This window comes from Diprion similis, chromosome 1, assembly GCF_021155765.1.
Source record: "Diprion similis isolate iyDipSimi1 chromosome 1, iyDipSimi1.1, whole genome shotgun sequence".
In the NCBI taxonomy this organism is placed as follows: domain Eukaryota; kingdom Metazoa; phylum Arthropoda; class Insecta; order Hymenoptera; family Diprionidae; genus Diprion; species Diprion similis.
Window position 1 is genome coordinate 15,044,602 of NC_060105.1, and position 16,348 is coordinate 15,060,949.

The 16,348-nt window shown below is 34.9% G+C and overlaps 1 protein-coding gene across 1 annotated transcript; it reads left to right on the forward strand.

The window, feature by feature from the left end:
- Window positions 1–1,085: 1,085 nt before the first annotated feature.
- On the forward strand, window positions 1,086–15,719 carry LOC124404528 (zinc finger CCCH domain-containing protein 15 homolog). Its single transcript, XM_046878732.1, has 7 exons — window positions 1,086–1,330; window positions 5,621–5,828; window positions 8,884–9,131; window positions 9,312–9,515; window positions 11,507–11,681; window positions 15,071–15,268; window positions 15,460–15,719. The coding sequence occupies exons 1-7, from the start codon at window positions 1,262–1,264 to the stop codon at window positions 15,573–15,575; spliced, it is 1,218 nt and encodes a 405-aa protein (XP_046734688.1). The 5' UTR covers window positions 1,086–1,261; the 3' UTR covers window positions 15,576–15,719.
- The last annotated feature ends 629 nt before the right edge of the window (window positions 15,720–16,348 follow it).

The window sequence follows — 16,348 nt, forward strand, 5'->3', positions numbered from 1 at the left end:
CTGCTGTCACATGAAAAACGCGTATACGAATCGAGCCATGCTTACAAAAAAATAACTGATAGTATAAGTTTTCCCGGATAACGTGTGTGCTTTTGTACGTGTGAATCTCCCTGGCGAGGGTGAAAGAAATTGTGGAACAGTGCAATCAGTGAATATTCAACATGCGGTAGCTCCGATCGGCCATGTTTGTTGTCGCGTAATTTTATTCACTTCATCATTCTTTATTATAAACATTATCAGCTATTTGCCTGAGCAGTGACTGAGATTCACACGTACACTATTATTCAAGCTACGATTTAAAATATTTCCGAGTAAGATTCATACTCTCGTTATCGCAGGATTCGTATAGGCGTTTTCACCCAATTTCCCCGCTTCTGACGTCACGAAATATATATATGACATGCCAGGTCAGCGGGGCCTTAGGGCCTTAAGGCCTATGATGATGAAGTGAATAAAATCACGCGACAACAAACATGGCCGGTCGGAGCTACCGCATGTTGAATATTCACTGATTGCACTGTTCCACAATTTCTCTCACCCTCGCCAGGGAGATTCACACGTACAAAAGCACACACGTTATCCGGGAAAACTTATACTATCAGTTATTTTTTTGTACACATGGCTCGATTCGTATACGCGTTTTTCATGTGACAGCAGCCCGTTTATGGTCCACAAGAAGTATGTTCCGATCTGTAACTGACATCATTGGTTGGATCTAACAGAACAAGCCAATGAAATCAGCGGCCTTAGTTCACCGTTCAACGTTCAGAGGCGCTGCACGTATTTATGACGTCACGATTTGATATTTTCAAGTCACTTCAGCGGCACCTTAATCGATATTGGCAACCTAAACTACTGATTGCGTTGATTGTAAGTCATACTACGCCCAGTTTATCTTCATGATTCAATTGTGAGTCTAACTCTCAATTTGTCCGGGATTGACCGTTAAAACGTCACAATACGTTGCTATCTTTGTTTAACGTTTGCACGTTTCAATGCCCGCCTATCCACCTTGGAGGGGATAGACAGGCGAGCCATGTCTCACTGGCGACACGACTTTTTTGAACACGGTGCACGTTCCAGTATTACCATATTTCAATGGATGTTACGCTAAGATGGCATATGTATGTCAGCTGTTCAATTCGTGAGCGTGTCACCGCAGCAATAACGTTAGCCATTAATGAAAAGAAGTAGAAGTCCCACGTGCAGACGGTGGATTTCATACCTTAATTAACCCGGAAATTTCGCATAGGAATAAAAAATGCCACCCAAAAAAGCTCCAGGCCCGAACAAAAAAACGGAGATGAAAAAGAAGGAGAAAGTGATAGAGGTGAGCTGCTCGGGCAAAAGCATGCCAGTAATGAATTAATAAAGACTAGACAAATTTCCCCCAAAATTTTCGCTGTTTAAAATAATTAGTTTTTTCTGAATCTCAGTTCTCTCTTAGAACACGGCCTTATTATCATTGTTATTTGTATAAAGATAAGTGTTGAAATAAGAATACATATCCATTAAATTTTCAAACATATATATTATATGTATGCACACATATTTGTAAGTCTACATGAATATCGTTTTACATAGGCTGTCGTTGGACTTACACCATGTGACTACTTGATCTGATGCCACTATGTGTGTTCATATGAACTGTCCGAATTCTGTAAGATCGAGTGAACACCCGATAACGCGGGTTGACCTCTTGGAGCTATATCCACTGAAGTGAAGTACATTTTAACATTGTTACTTCCCAGCAACCTTCGTTTGATCAATTTTTTTAACTATCCATTCTCGTATGGTGAATAAGTCTGCCGACAGTGAACTATTTTCCCTCACATCATCAACCGGGATTGAATTCACGGACTCAATACTCTTATCTCACAACATGAAAAGTAAGCTCAATTACAGGCCTTTTCTCTGTTCTATTACATCAATCACTACAAAACAAACATTGAATGGGGTTTTCCATTGTGTCTATCCCTTCACCACCGTTATATTAACCCTCTGGTCTACACTATTTTCTGTCGCCACCTATTTACACACCCCGAGACACCAGTGACCCAAAAGTTCTGTTCCTTATAAAACTGATTCAGAGGATTTGTTTTTATAATTTTTGTATTGAAATGGAATCGTCAAAATGTCCTGAATAAGAATATGCTAACAGAAATGCGATATCCACATTCAATATATAGTTATTTAGAAATGAATACAAAAAGCATGAAAGAATCCCTTTTTAGGAGCGTAACTTTTATAATGCCGTTGGGTTGTTAATGACCCAGGTGTAGATGAGAGGGTTAAGCAATGCAAGTTTAACGAGATTCTATCCTTTGGTGACAAATGACTCGGCTAAATAAGTAATTGAGAAATGGGAACCTTTTGAGATTCTTAGATCTCACTTTAAATGTATATTTAATTATCTCTTGTTTCTCTTCATAACCTTGAATTGACACAAAAACACTGAAGATGGTCAGTAGGTATATTTAGTTTTTATACTTTTTTTTTCTTTTCTCACGAACCCTGTGAAAACTTAGTTTTTAGCCTCAAACGAAGCCTCCTGAAAACGGAACTCTGTAGCAAAATTCTGAAACGTGTCTTATCCAGTGTGAATTTTTCAAACACTAACCAAAATATCTTGGAAACTATACAAATGGGAAAGCTGTTTTTTGTTTCATTTTTTAGATAGTCAAATTTTCTATAAAAAAGGTTCAGACTATTATACACCTAAATGTTCATCTTATATTCGATACGAACGTTTAAAGTTGAGTGCATTCAATAAATAAATGAAGATGCTTATTATCTTGTAAATTTTTATCTCACCCGTGTTTTAAACTGATATAAATAATGCTTTTTTCGAAAGAAAATTTGATTATCTACAAAATGAAGCCAAAAATCGCTTCTTAACTTGATAGTTTTCAAGATATTTCAGTTAGAATGTTTGAAGCATTCAAGCTGGATGAGTCACCTTTTACAATTTTACTACTAAGCTGCAGTTTCATGAGGTTCGCGTAAGGCTAAAAACTAAGTTTTCGACGGGTAGGCAAGAAGAAAAAAAAAGTTTAAAAAAAACCAGCCTAATGCTCAACCATGTTAAGACGGCCTAATTTTACTAGTTCTGTAATTTTAGACCTGCTTAGGCAGTACTTCATGTGAATTGAGTCAGTATTTTGATTTCAACAAGAAACTTCAATGTTCATTACCACTCGTTTCTAAATCACCGATCACAATAAGCTCAGTAAGGTTGGCTGACTGTCTATACTGGTTTTCGTCGATACATCACAAACATTGAAGAAATGTATGGTTTTTCACTTTTTTTCATGGCCTCTGCAATGCAGCTTAATAATGAAGAAAGGTAAAGATAATCTTCATTAAAAAAAAATTGAAACTAAAGGTCAAACAGTCAGCACAATGTGATAACTTCCAGTTACTACGAATTGATTTTTGGTGATGTATTCCTCGCATGTTCTCATTGATCATTTCAAATTTATGAAGTATAGCTTCCAGATTCTACTGACAAATTATTTGAAGAAATCTGTTTTATTATAGCAAAATACCTATCCCTCTCATTGTAGTTTATCAAACCGTTTGATCGATAAGATACGTATGTTGTCATTCTTGTATTCATACTGACGGCAGTCACTTCAGAGGTCATGTTCCACATAAACTTCGTTGTTTACTAAAAATCTTTGACATTTTCCAAGAATATCCTAATATAATATGACTTAGAATCAATCTGCAAGAGTTGTATAATTTAAGTTTTGATATTTCAATGAAAAACGATGCTTGTATAATTGCAAATGAAATGTTAGTTATATGCTTTGTAACCAAAAGAACAAGTCTTCTACTTGTGATTTTTACCAGTCGAAATTGTGTTATTACAGCATATTCTTACCTAATTTCATAATCTTTAATTGATTGATTTGGTTTTAAACTTTTGAAACCGTTAGCTATTGTGGGAGATGTCTCTCGTGCCGGAACCACGACTAGTGCGGCCGGGCACAATCACACCGCCGGTCAAAAGCGGCAGGTCTACTTAATGTTGGGTACACTGTTCTTTGTTGGGTCATATCTCCTGTTACGTTTACCATTAAATGTAACAAAAATATTTAGCTAAAGCTGAAGTTATGTAAGAATCCGTAGTTAGCAGAATGTGTTAAATTTATTTCGTATTGAATAATGCAGTACAATTCGATGCTCATGATAACATGGAAATGTTAAATTTGGATAAGGTTCAACAAAATTTTAATTTTTGCGGCTTAGTTACTCTTTTTCAATCAACAATAGTGCTCATAGCCACTAACTTTCGAGTCATAACTATAAGTGTGAATTGCTCACTCGAATTTTTTGGAACAAATCAGTTACAATGAAATCTCACTTTTTCCATAGAGAAAAGACTGTAAAGAATACATACATAGTTATTACATAGAAAATTAACCCTAAAGTGCATCAATTCCACAGTAATTAGCCATTCTAAACTATTTTACATATGTCCATGTCATAGATTAAACAATATCTTTTATGTAATGCAAGCATGTGTTATGTGTTTTTTCATGCCTGCGTACCGTACCTAAAGTAGACGTTACTGCGACAGTACAAAAAAAAACTCAAAATGTCCTAACACTTGAAAGTGTCTAAATCTGTAGTCTGTGTGTGCACCTTTGCCAGTAAACGTGAATTTAAATAAAAAGTGTGTGAACCATACTTTGGTAAAATGAAATATGACATGCACCATAGCGGCGAGGTCTTGTACCTTCATGTATTTGCAATATTCATTATCAGTTCGTTTTGCAAACTCACACTTGGTGTAAATATACCTACATGCCTCCTTAGAGGGAGACATCAGTAAAACTGCCTTGACGATCGAAAAATTATAAAGTCTTACTGATGTGTCCCAATTAATACACAACCAATTAAAAATTGGCAACCAGCAGAGAGTGGGTTTATCCTTATTTTCATCCGAAATCACAGTATGTAAGATAGCACTATGCGATGTTTATATAGCAAGTAAAATTCACAGAAGAATGGATATTTTAGAATAATTTCTTTCCGAATATTTATGATTTTCAGATGCCTTTTGGTTGTAGGCCTCCTGGTGCGAACCATCCGACTATACCTAGCCACGGCACTGAATGTCACTTAAATCATGCCAACTTTGAAACAATTATATTGTAAAAATTCAGAAAATTATTGTAGAAAAATTGAATGTGTTGAAATTGTTTTGTAAACATGTTTGGACCATCAGATTGATTCTAATACATTCAAGGCCACAAATGGCATCTGTAAAATTATATTTCACATGTAAAAAAAGTGGCAGCAGACTACGTCAGTGGTTTTGAATATGCCAGAATCAATTTAAGGGTCCGTACATACAATTTCAATCTAATCCAGTAAGAGTAAAAATTTCACCCTTTTATTAGGAACCTAGGAAAATTCTTTGTATTTTAAATCTCAGCTGTCATGCCCACTCTTCAATAGGTCTGTGAAGACATGTTGCACCCTATAAAAAATTCATTACTCCCGTTTATTGCCTCAAATCTTATTGGGCTGTAATTATGACTATATTTTCGTTTGCATTGATCTTGGTGGAATTCAAGATTAACGTGTTTCACTATTTGCAATGTTGCAGGACAAAACTTTCGGTATAAAAAATAAAAAAGGAGCCAAACAGCAAAAGTTCATTCAGCAAGTAGAGAAGCAGGTTAAAACTGGAGGTCTGAATCCGCGAAAGATCGAAGATCCAGCTGCCAAAAAACTCGAGAAAGAGAAGAAGCTCAAAGAACAGAAGGAACTTGCCCTGATATTCAAACCTGTTCAAGTGCAGAAAGTAGACAAAGGTAATTTTCAACGGCTTCGAATTTAAACATCCTTAAAGATATTCAACAAGAAAAAGTTGCCAAGTGCCTTCCCTCCCCAGCCAATTGAGGTCCAAAGGGCTACTAAAATGTAGCTGTGCTTGTCAGGCTGCTATAAACCATTCAATTGTTATAATTAATCAACTTGTTGTTCGAAAAAACAAATTAATGATGGTACTCAACTTACAGAAAACTTTTTAAGACAACATTATAGCTCACATTTTAGAACCTTGTAAATAATTTCTGATTGTTTATGGATGAATGTCTGTTAGATTGTTTCAGACTTTTTTTTTTTTTTTATATCCTTAGTTCATAAAAAACTAAGCTTCAATCTCCCAGAGTGACCATGTAAAATAATGGCTGTGCAAATTGTGACGATCTTGGGTTTGTTAATTCGCTTTTGCATTAGGGAAATAACCAGGATGTGGAGGAATAGGTTTGAATAAATATGGGTATGATAAGGATATCGGTTTGATATTTATTATGAGGCGATTGGTTTAAAATGTAGAGACGAAGTGTACAATTCAAAAGGTTGATGGGAAGTTGCTCGGTGTCAGCAGAATAAAACGAAAGTGACTGCAGAAAGCAGACTGCAAAATCAGATCTCTGGAAATGCGAAGAGATAGGTGAGCAGAATACATTTTAAAGAGCGAGGCAGTACGATTTCATATCTATTTAATTATTTTGTCAGTGAATAACTAAGGTTTATGCATATTTTTAATATTTTTAGTAAATAATTAACTTGATGCGTAGGACCAAATTATTAGAGAATTTCATGCTCTCCAACTTTCCTAATAACTTCAAATGTCATTTAGAGCAAAGGAAACAAGATATCTACACAAAAACATGGTTTTTGCGACCTTTGTTCTCGAATATCTTGACTTGCACACAGGATTTTATGAGACTTTTGACCTAGCTTATAAAATGTCAGAACAAAGATTCATAGCAATTTATAGCTTATCATTTCTTATTCCGAGGTTAACCCCTTTTTTCAATTAATATGGCTATACTAAGAGTACTTTTAGGAAAATAGGTGACTAGCCTGAGAGTTTCATGCAGGTAAATCATATCCGAGTACACTCTAAGAGAACTAAGCGAGCATAGACTTATAGCGCTAGCGACCCGAGTATAATCATGATCAATAAAGGATAATGGTCTCCCCATCTTGAAGGCAGCCAACCTGAGAAATTTATATTGTACTCGTTCCAGAATGAGAGCAGGCAACTCAAAGTAGGGAGACCAAGTTATGCTGGCGTACATCATTAACGGATGGACTAAAGTAAGATAAAAAGTCCCAAGTGTATCCACAGACTTGAAGGCTTTAGAGAAAGTCGATACAAAATATAGATTCCTGAGGATAGAATAATTGACGAAATGAATGTGTGATTACAAAGTAAAAGAATGTAGGCTGAGTCAAACTTAACAGGTCTAGAGAAAGATATCCGTTTACATTTTTAGCATGAAATTTGAGACCATTCTCAACGCAACGCTGGGGAACAGCATCAATGTGTGCTTATGTTAAAAATTATCTGTAATTTCCAAAAGTTTTGAAAAATAATTCATTTTCAGCTACGTGATCTTTTCATCCGCATGACCATAAAGTTGGTGTGTACAGTGCTGACTTCTGAGCATAAACTGAACTTTTTTGCACACGGTATGTAAAGCGTTGAAGGTGTGTGTCAAATGAAAAGTCGTCACTTTACACAGGTGCCCAACAATCCACTTTTACTCGGAAATCGGTAGTGTACACATGAACTTCATTTACAAGGATTAAAAAATATTGTATGCCACTCAAGTGTGAACCACTTAGGCAGAGTCCATCACTCTTGCAAAAAACTTTGCTTTACGCCCTTGTTGTGAAGACTACCATTGTGAAACAGAACTCTGTTTATAGAGAATAATAATTTAGTTTCTCAAGAGCAAATCGAAGAGAAGATGTAAAGTATAACAAAGGTACTCTAGATTTATTATGGCCGTTTGAAATTTTCTTCAGATACGTTTACATCATGTTTTATAAAATTTCCAGGTCATATTTGAAACGATTACAGTATTATACAGGTACAATATAGTTTTCTGAATTTGTTGAACATGAGTTTATCGAGATAACATTACAGATTAAAATCAAGTTTGCGAAGCTGCACTCTTGCTGAAAGGTGTTTCTTCTCACTCTTGCTGCCAAATGAGCTCTGGAAGAATGGGGGTATCATCATACGACAAACCCACCATACACTTGTCTTCTAACGCAATTTCACTGTATCTTTATTCTAAATTAAGAGTGAAGTAAGACAAACTGTCGATTGTTATTCAATTGAAAGAAGTTCACAAGTAATCCAATGTACACATGTGAACATTAATTGAGCGACTAATAGTTTTTCGGCCGAGTTGATTACATTGGTAATGCAGATTCAGCTTGCAGTCCCACTGTTGGTCGCACCTTTGGACTGAATCTGCGTTACCATCATAATGAACTTGGCCAAAAAACCAGTCGTATCTGAATTAATGTCCACATGTGTATATATGTCATTGAATATCCCATAAACAAAAAACCACAGGCATAAGTGGGATATGACCGAAAATTCTTATCACCAGTGCGAGTCGCTACTCGATAGTATCAGTTTGGTTTCATTCAATTTAAAAATGATAAACTTTTGAGCAGAATCGACTTAGTTTTCCCTCAGTTATTCATTTTTGACAAAGAATAGAAATAGTTTCCTCCTGCTTCTTTTTTAATGCACTTCACCACCGATGCACCTGTAAGGGAATTCATCATTTTACTTCTTCATCATTCTACTATTCCTTTCTCATGAATAAATGGCCAGTTGTACTCTGGAATTGTGTCCTTGTTTAAACGAAGATTAATTCCCTCGTGCAGGTTAACCTCAATCAGTACGGAAAACTCGACAATCTTTCCTCGTAAAGAAGAGGTATATAAAAGCCAGTTGAAGACTAAATAACAAAACAAATTAAAAAATAAGTTGAATCAAAGCAGCGGTGATAATCTATTTTTAATTCAATTCAATTTATCATATTTTTTCAGGAACCGATCCCAAGTCTGTGGTCTGTGCATTCTTTAAGCAGGGTCAATGCACCAAGGGGGATAAATGCAAATTTTCTCATGACTTGACAATAGAAAGGAAGGCAGAAAAACGGTCTCTTTACTGTGATATGCGTGACGATGGCGATGATAAGGAAGGTGATACCATGGACAACTGGGATGAAGATAAGCTCAAAGAAGTTGTAGAAAAAAAGCATGCAGCAGGAGCTAACAAACCTACAACTGACATTGTAATAATACCTTTATACTATACCAGAAAAATTAGTTTGTTGTTGATTGACCATAAAACTTGACATGGTCGGTATAGCTATATGACCTTGCTTGTTCTTAATATCCAGCTGATGGTCACACTTTTATTTATAACTTCGGTCCCTGTACACAGTTTGATACGTCTGTTTAATTGTATTCAGATTTGCAAACATTTCTTGGAAGCTGTAGAGAAGTCCAAGTATGGTTGGTTCTGGGAATGTCCTTCCGGGGTTAAATGCATTTATAGGCATGCTTTGCCCCCAGGATTTGTACTGAAAAAAGACAAAAAGAAGGAAGAAAAAAAAGATGAAATCTCCCTCGAGGATCTTATCGAAAGAGAAAGGGCTAACTTGGGTCCAAATCAGGTAAGATGTTGCATAGAGGTGTTTTAAGAAGGCTCTCTCTTGCAATTCTAAGATTGGTTATTGTTAATCTAAGATTGAATCTCATAGAGTCTGGCATTAATGTTTCAAGGTAACTAGGTATTAATATTTCTGTTATGACCCCGTTATCGGCACTGTCACATTCCGCGCGTGGATCCGCGACCGTTTACCCTGACATATTAGCAGTCAATTCTATACATGTAGAAATACCCTGTACCATACCAAAGTCGACAAAGCTGTGTACCATGTGTGCAGTAGATGACGGTACGAGAATCATCAAATATGTCAGGAATAAATGCAGTGTCCAGTTCACTGACATAGTATGAAATGTGATTAGGATGGAAGATTGTACCTGGCCAAAATAAAAAAATAGCCTCTGGTTGCTGCCAAGCTCTATCTCTGTCTATTCAGGAGCTTAGTGTGGATGTTTTAGCTCCAGGGCTTGACAAATTATATCATGATAACTCGAATGTTAGTATTTTTTCTAGATATTTTAGAATGACTTCAAAAAACATTTTATTACTTGACACTTGACAATATTTTCGGAAAGTGGATTAACAATCATGAGGGTTTATGTGCAAAATATTTATAAAATATTACTTCATAATTTACTTTTCACATGGTTTCAGTTGGGTATCACGTAGTCCATACTATATACCAATGGCCCAATCTTCTTTATATCTCTATGAAGTTTGGTATTGAAGGAATGTCGGGAAGTTTGCTATTTTAATTGTGTGGTAATTAAATGAGTTCGAAAAATGATGTAAAAATACGGAAAATACAGACTTCATATCTGTAGCGTACCGTAACTTCAAAGTGAACGAGGATTTGTTATATGTTCAATGTTTTCATTAATTTTTGGAACTTATCTGAACCAATACACAAGCAGAATTGCAAACAATATTATTTCTCAGAATTTTGGATGATACCTATACTCTGGAACACAGTCTAGCATATGGTAGGGATGGGCGATACATATTGATATATCGAAATATCGATATTCAGGACGAAATATGGTATTTTCCTTAATCTATACTCTATTAGCAAATATCAAATTTTGAAATTAACTAAAATATTAGGAATTATTTAGTGGTCAACTCAATCCGTATGTCCGAATAAGCAAGTCAGTAATGGTCTAGAAATTTTTTACTACTAGGCGAGGAAAAAATTTTACCTTAAGGGGGTGCCCTTGTCGATTTCGACATTGGAGTATATATATCCAAATATCAAAGTGCACTTATCTCTAACGCGCGAAAACGCTTAACAGCTCCATTTTGTACGCAATTCTAAACAAAAAGACTGATACATCTTCATTTGATGCAGAAATAGAGAAATGGCATGAATTCTAGGAATTTACTATTGTGATATTTTAGAATCCATGCCATTTCTTCATTTCTGCATCAAAGGAAAATTTGTTGGAGTATCAAGCTCTAACATCTAATACAGTCATTATAAAGAATTTGCTAAAAAACTTTCTAAGCGAACGTTTGTAGTTTGTAAAATTATCATATGATTTCTTAACATTTGCGATAACTTTTATAATGGATAGTTCGATTAGTATTTCTATTATTTATATTTAAAATTAAAAATTTTAAGTTTCTGTACCATCCCTATGTACAGGCAGCTCTGTTTGCCTTTATAGGATGCCTGTTAAAAGCATATGTTATGATGTTTCCAATAGCACAAAGCACAGAGTTTGTGAATCCCCTTATAAAATTAAATGTTGAAATTCATGACGATATATCGAATATCGATGTTACTAACACGATATGTTTCACATCGATATGTATTGATCATAGACTTGTATTGATCCACAATATCGATATTTTTCTATATTTCCCACATCCATAGTATGTAGGTCTGAAAATTTTCATGGAGAGTATCTCACTTCAATTTGACCCAATGAATAAAAAGTACAGGAAAAAGGAGCATTAGTCGGATAACAATTTTTTCAATATTTATGTTCCAACTAGACGAAAATTACTCTGAACAGCTTCTTAGCCTGGAAAAAGAGGAAGTTGAAACAAAAGGCAGATCAGGCTGTCAAAGATGAAGAAAAACGTCGCAGTGACTACAAAGCTGGTCATCAAGTAGGGATTTCTGGTCGAGAAATGTTCAGCTTCGATCCTACGTTGGCAGCTGGTGACGGTGAGCATATTAAACTATATTGAGTCATTCTATGTTGAACATAACACGTCACAGTTTAAATATTGATCAGAAATTTTAATAAGCTTGAATTTTTTTTATATATCAAATACCAACTTATGAGCACTTGTGCTTATAAAAACTACACAATATTCTAGTTTTGACAAAGGGCAGCACAGATAATAGGATTTATGGCATTTGCGCACAGGGATTTCTTGACTTGTGTAAGTTCCGCACTCACCTTCGACTCATGCAGCATTTTACACTCGTCAAGGAATCCCTATTTTATGTGTACTTGCCACTAAAATAACTATTCTATTACAGCGTGCATAAATTTAGCTTTCTTGATCATGATTTACGTGCTAAAGTCCTACTTGCTACACTATCAAAATTGCCTCACTTTATGAACGGTATTCCAAAAAGTAGCACTTTGTGCACCCTATTATAGAAAATAACATGAGGTACGTGTGCGTAAGTTTCTACGACATCGTATAACCATGGCATCCGGGTATTTGGCTGCATCAGAACATCATTTCAGGGCTGCCAGCAAGCACTTTTTTTATTTTCTTTACCCTGTAGGGTCATTTTTTTATTCTTGAACTGCAAATCCTGAATCAAGTACGCATTCCTCTCGGGACTTGATTTCTTTGCAGAGGTATAGAGAGATAAATTGAAATTTCGATCTAAAGTACTTGGCTAGAGTGGCGTAACTTTACTAGACATGCGCGGACGTTCGTGTCTACCCCGCTGCCAAAATGTCAGTTACACACATGAATATTCATCAGTAAACATTAGAGCACGTGGCTTTTCAATTGTGTTATTGTCGTGTCAACAACTACTATACTATATAAACTATAGGATTGCAAAAGGTATGTATACAGGTTAAAAGATATCTTAAAATCCTAAATTATTCATGTATCACGGTATGTCCGATTTTTTTTTCACAAACTAACTGCATTTAAATTTTCGTCTAATCCGTTTTATCAAAAACTAGTTACCAGCGATTATCCAAATTTCTATGTATATTTGTGTAAATTTTTATATAGGGTAATTGGTTTAATATCAATATCGATATTTTTTTATATAGGCTGATGAGAATAAAATTAGGAAATGTTATGTGAACAATGATTGGTTCAGAAGAACAAAGCCTATGTAACCTCCATAACTCGCACCAAGGCTTCTAATGTATTGCACAGCATATCCAACAACGAAAGAACAACGGAAATGTAAGAATAAAATTGGACTCGATGCAGTTACATCTTGCAGCAAAAATGCAGCTACTGTTGAACCAAAACAGCAACACGCCGGCCCAAGGCTTTTAGATATCTACTCTGCAAAAGTTGAAGCTATTAAGGCTGAGCTAATATGGACCATGAATGTACTTGGCCACAAATGACATTGATAGGGCCAAAATTGCTCATGGATTGTTTAAAGGAGTTAAACCTATGAAATCGGACCTCAGTACTTATTGAGCCACTACATAGAATTACTGAAAAACGTAAGTCAAGCCTTATTGCTAAGTTCTTCAAAAAGGCCCGATCAGAACTGGAGCAAAATGGTAATGATGAGGATATAGATGGGTTGGACGCGAAATAAAGCCTTCTAATTTCAATGATTTTTATTTAATTTTTTTTCCACAATGTTACTTGTGTCATGAGAGAAAAAAAAATTCTGTTTCACTTTAAAATTAAAATTGATACAGATGCATTACATTAAAAGTATGAAACAAAGTTCCAATGGCATCAGAGTCTGAAATATTTCCAAGTGTAGTATCAGTAAGTACTAGAATTGCAATAACAATGTAATATTTCTAATGTACTAAATAATTGCGACCAATAAAAATATATTATTGAAATAATAAAAATGATATTACTTCTTTTATACGTGTTGGGCGTATTGAACATACATGTATGTATTTATGTACCAATAAATTTATGTTGTGTTATGTACCAAACATTTCGATTATTTTAAACTACTTTTCATACAATGATTCTACACTTATTGAGCTCAATAATGTTTTGTGAGTTTAATAAAGCATAATTCTCCAGGGATATTGGTCACCTTTTCCACTTTTTTTGGTCCAGAGTATAGCTGAAATCCCTGTAATTTAACGAAATGTGATAGCATTCGTTTTGGAAAATTTAATGTACAATTCAGGAATTATACAATTCATAATGTTAGTCTATCGCATATTAACCAGATCAAGGACTTATTCATTCTCTTTGATAAAAGAATATCTTTCAACACCTATATTGAGTGTGTTGGAACCATGGTGCTGAGGATAAATTTTTTGAAAGTTCACAAAATTTTTTCGAGATCGAGATGTCTTTAACGTACTACTATGCTTTCATTTACCCAAACCTGACATACGACCTTGTCATACAGAGGCCTTATCTTCACTACCAGATCGATACTATGAAAAAGTTAAACCTTACATTTTCAAAGTATGTTCCAAATAAGATTGGGCAACTCATATACTACTTGTATCATAATTATATATCAATTTCCAAATCCCTGGGGATCCCCAGTATTGCATCGACTTTGGTTAGAATTGATATGATTTTTATTTTCAAAATTATTATGAATATCATCGTCTGTGGATCTACTTTTTATATTTAGTCTCAATATCTCTAACAGATTGCTCAGGAACGATAGCCATTGCTTCTTCACTTCCTCTTTGTGGAGTGATTTTTGTTTACACCGATAATTAGATTAAGCTTATTGTGCAATGCTCGTTCTGTCTGGTTGGATTTGTACAACTCCTCTTTATTTTCACTAAGAAATTGATCGATCCATCTATATTTTATTTTTATATTTTTTTGTGCTATCAAAAATGTTCACAAGAGTTGTTCCAAACCCTTTTGCATTTGGGCCTGTCCCCATTAAATATTAACTGAATAAATATTCTGAAAGTGATAATATCGATACTAAATTTTTTTTTCGTAAGTAGAGAATGTCATTAAATTGTGTTTACACCCCTTGTACACCCTGGCACAGCTGATACCGTCAGCGATCTATGTCTCTTGTCGGCTGTTTTATAATTTTTCTCTTCATGTACGGTTCCTCAGTAAAGCTATTGCAAAAAAACAGTCAGTCTTGAGACTTGAACACAAGAACAATTACTTGAACTATATACTCATGTTTGATATTTCACTGCTGTGCATATTTTTTACTTCAACGTTTACCTGATACGCACAGAAGATCGACTTATTTCATTATCCACACAATTCCCGATTATCCTTTGTGAAAATTATTTAAAAAAATTTCAGGTCAATTAAACATGGCAATGTTTCAAAAGTGTTTGGTTTGGCACGAAATGTCTCTATTGTAAAGCACAAAAAATCTCAAAACGAATAAAATATTTTTATTGATTCTCATAAAATTTCTTACAGGTATTGAGGATGGAGATGAAGCATTTGCTTCATACGATTTGAGCGATGATGAAGATAGTAAAGGAATAGAATACAGAGAATTGAATATGGATGAACTAGTTTATGATGCTATGGAAGCCAATACAGAAGGTATCACAGTTGCTACTGACGATCGACTCAAAAGTAATGCAGCTGCTCAAACGAATGGCGAAACGACAGGTATGACAGTTGAAAACTTGGAAGTTTAATAGCATTGAGAATGAATAGTTTATGTGTAAATAACAATAGTTGTTATATTTTCTACAGTCGTCAAAATTTTTCTTGAGCTTGTTTCTTGTGAATCAGAAGAATATAAATATATAAACGTACATATGCGATTATTTGATACCGTTATAATTTTTGTTGCATAGAAGTAACGATCCTTGGTGAAGGTGCAACGGCCCTGGCAATTAATGAAAATCTATTTACTGACGAAGATCTGGAAGGACTTGAAGAAGAATTAGGAGACCTGGATTTAGAGGAGTAATCCAGCTGTCTCAATTATATTCTCCTCACCCAAACTTTTTTCTCCGGCTGATTGGATGATTCATTTCATCACCTGGTCTTTGATAACTGCTTATGATGTCAACAGTCTGTAAAGATATTTTTTTTGACAAATAACAATTGAGACGATTTCCTGTATTTAATCAGCATTCTCATGTGTTACTAACCATTAAAAAGATCCAATATTAAACAATAATTTAAGAGAGTCGACAACTATAGATAAATATATAGTTGTATGGATAACAGTAATTAGAAAAATCGTTGATATGCTCAAATTAATTTTCGAATAAACAAATTATACTGATTACAATAATCTGTATTACTGTAGTCATGTATAAGTTTATTATGTTCGTGGTCAGTTTCTTCCAGGTTTGAATCTGAGAGGGGCTCATCACCGCCAATGACTCGGCCCCTTGGTGTATCATACTTTTAGCAACAAGACCCACCATCAGGCTTACTATCGCCAGTTGGATGTAAAGGTTTGATGTTCATAAAATTGTATTAGAGGAAAGGACAGAGCATTGATGATGATTAAGATTAAGTCCTTCCCTCGGTTGACTTTGATGAAACTCACTGTGTATGGTAGGTATTTTCTGTGATTTATGATTAATAATGGTGACCCTTATAAGTGACCAATAACTGTCTGGTATTCGTTACACTATAAGATTAATATTTATGAGGAACAGCCAAACAAGAACATGGGAAAGAGAAAGTGGAAATCTCACTATATATTTTATATATAGTGAGGGGGTTGGG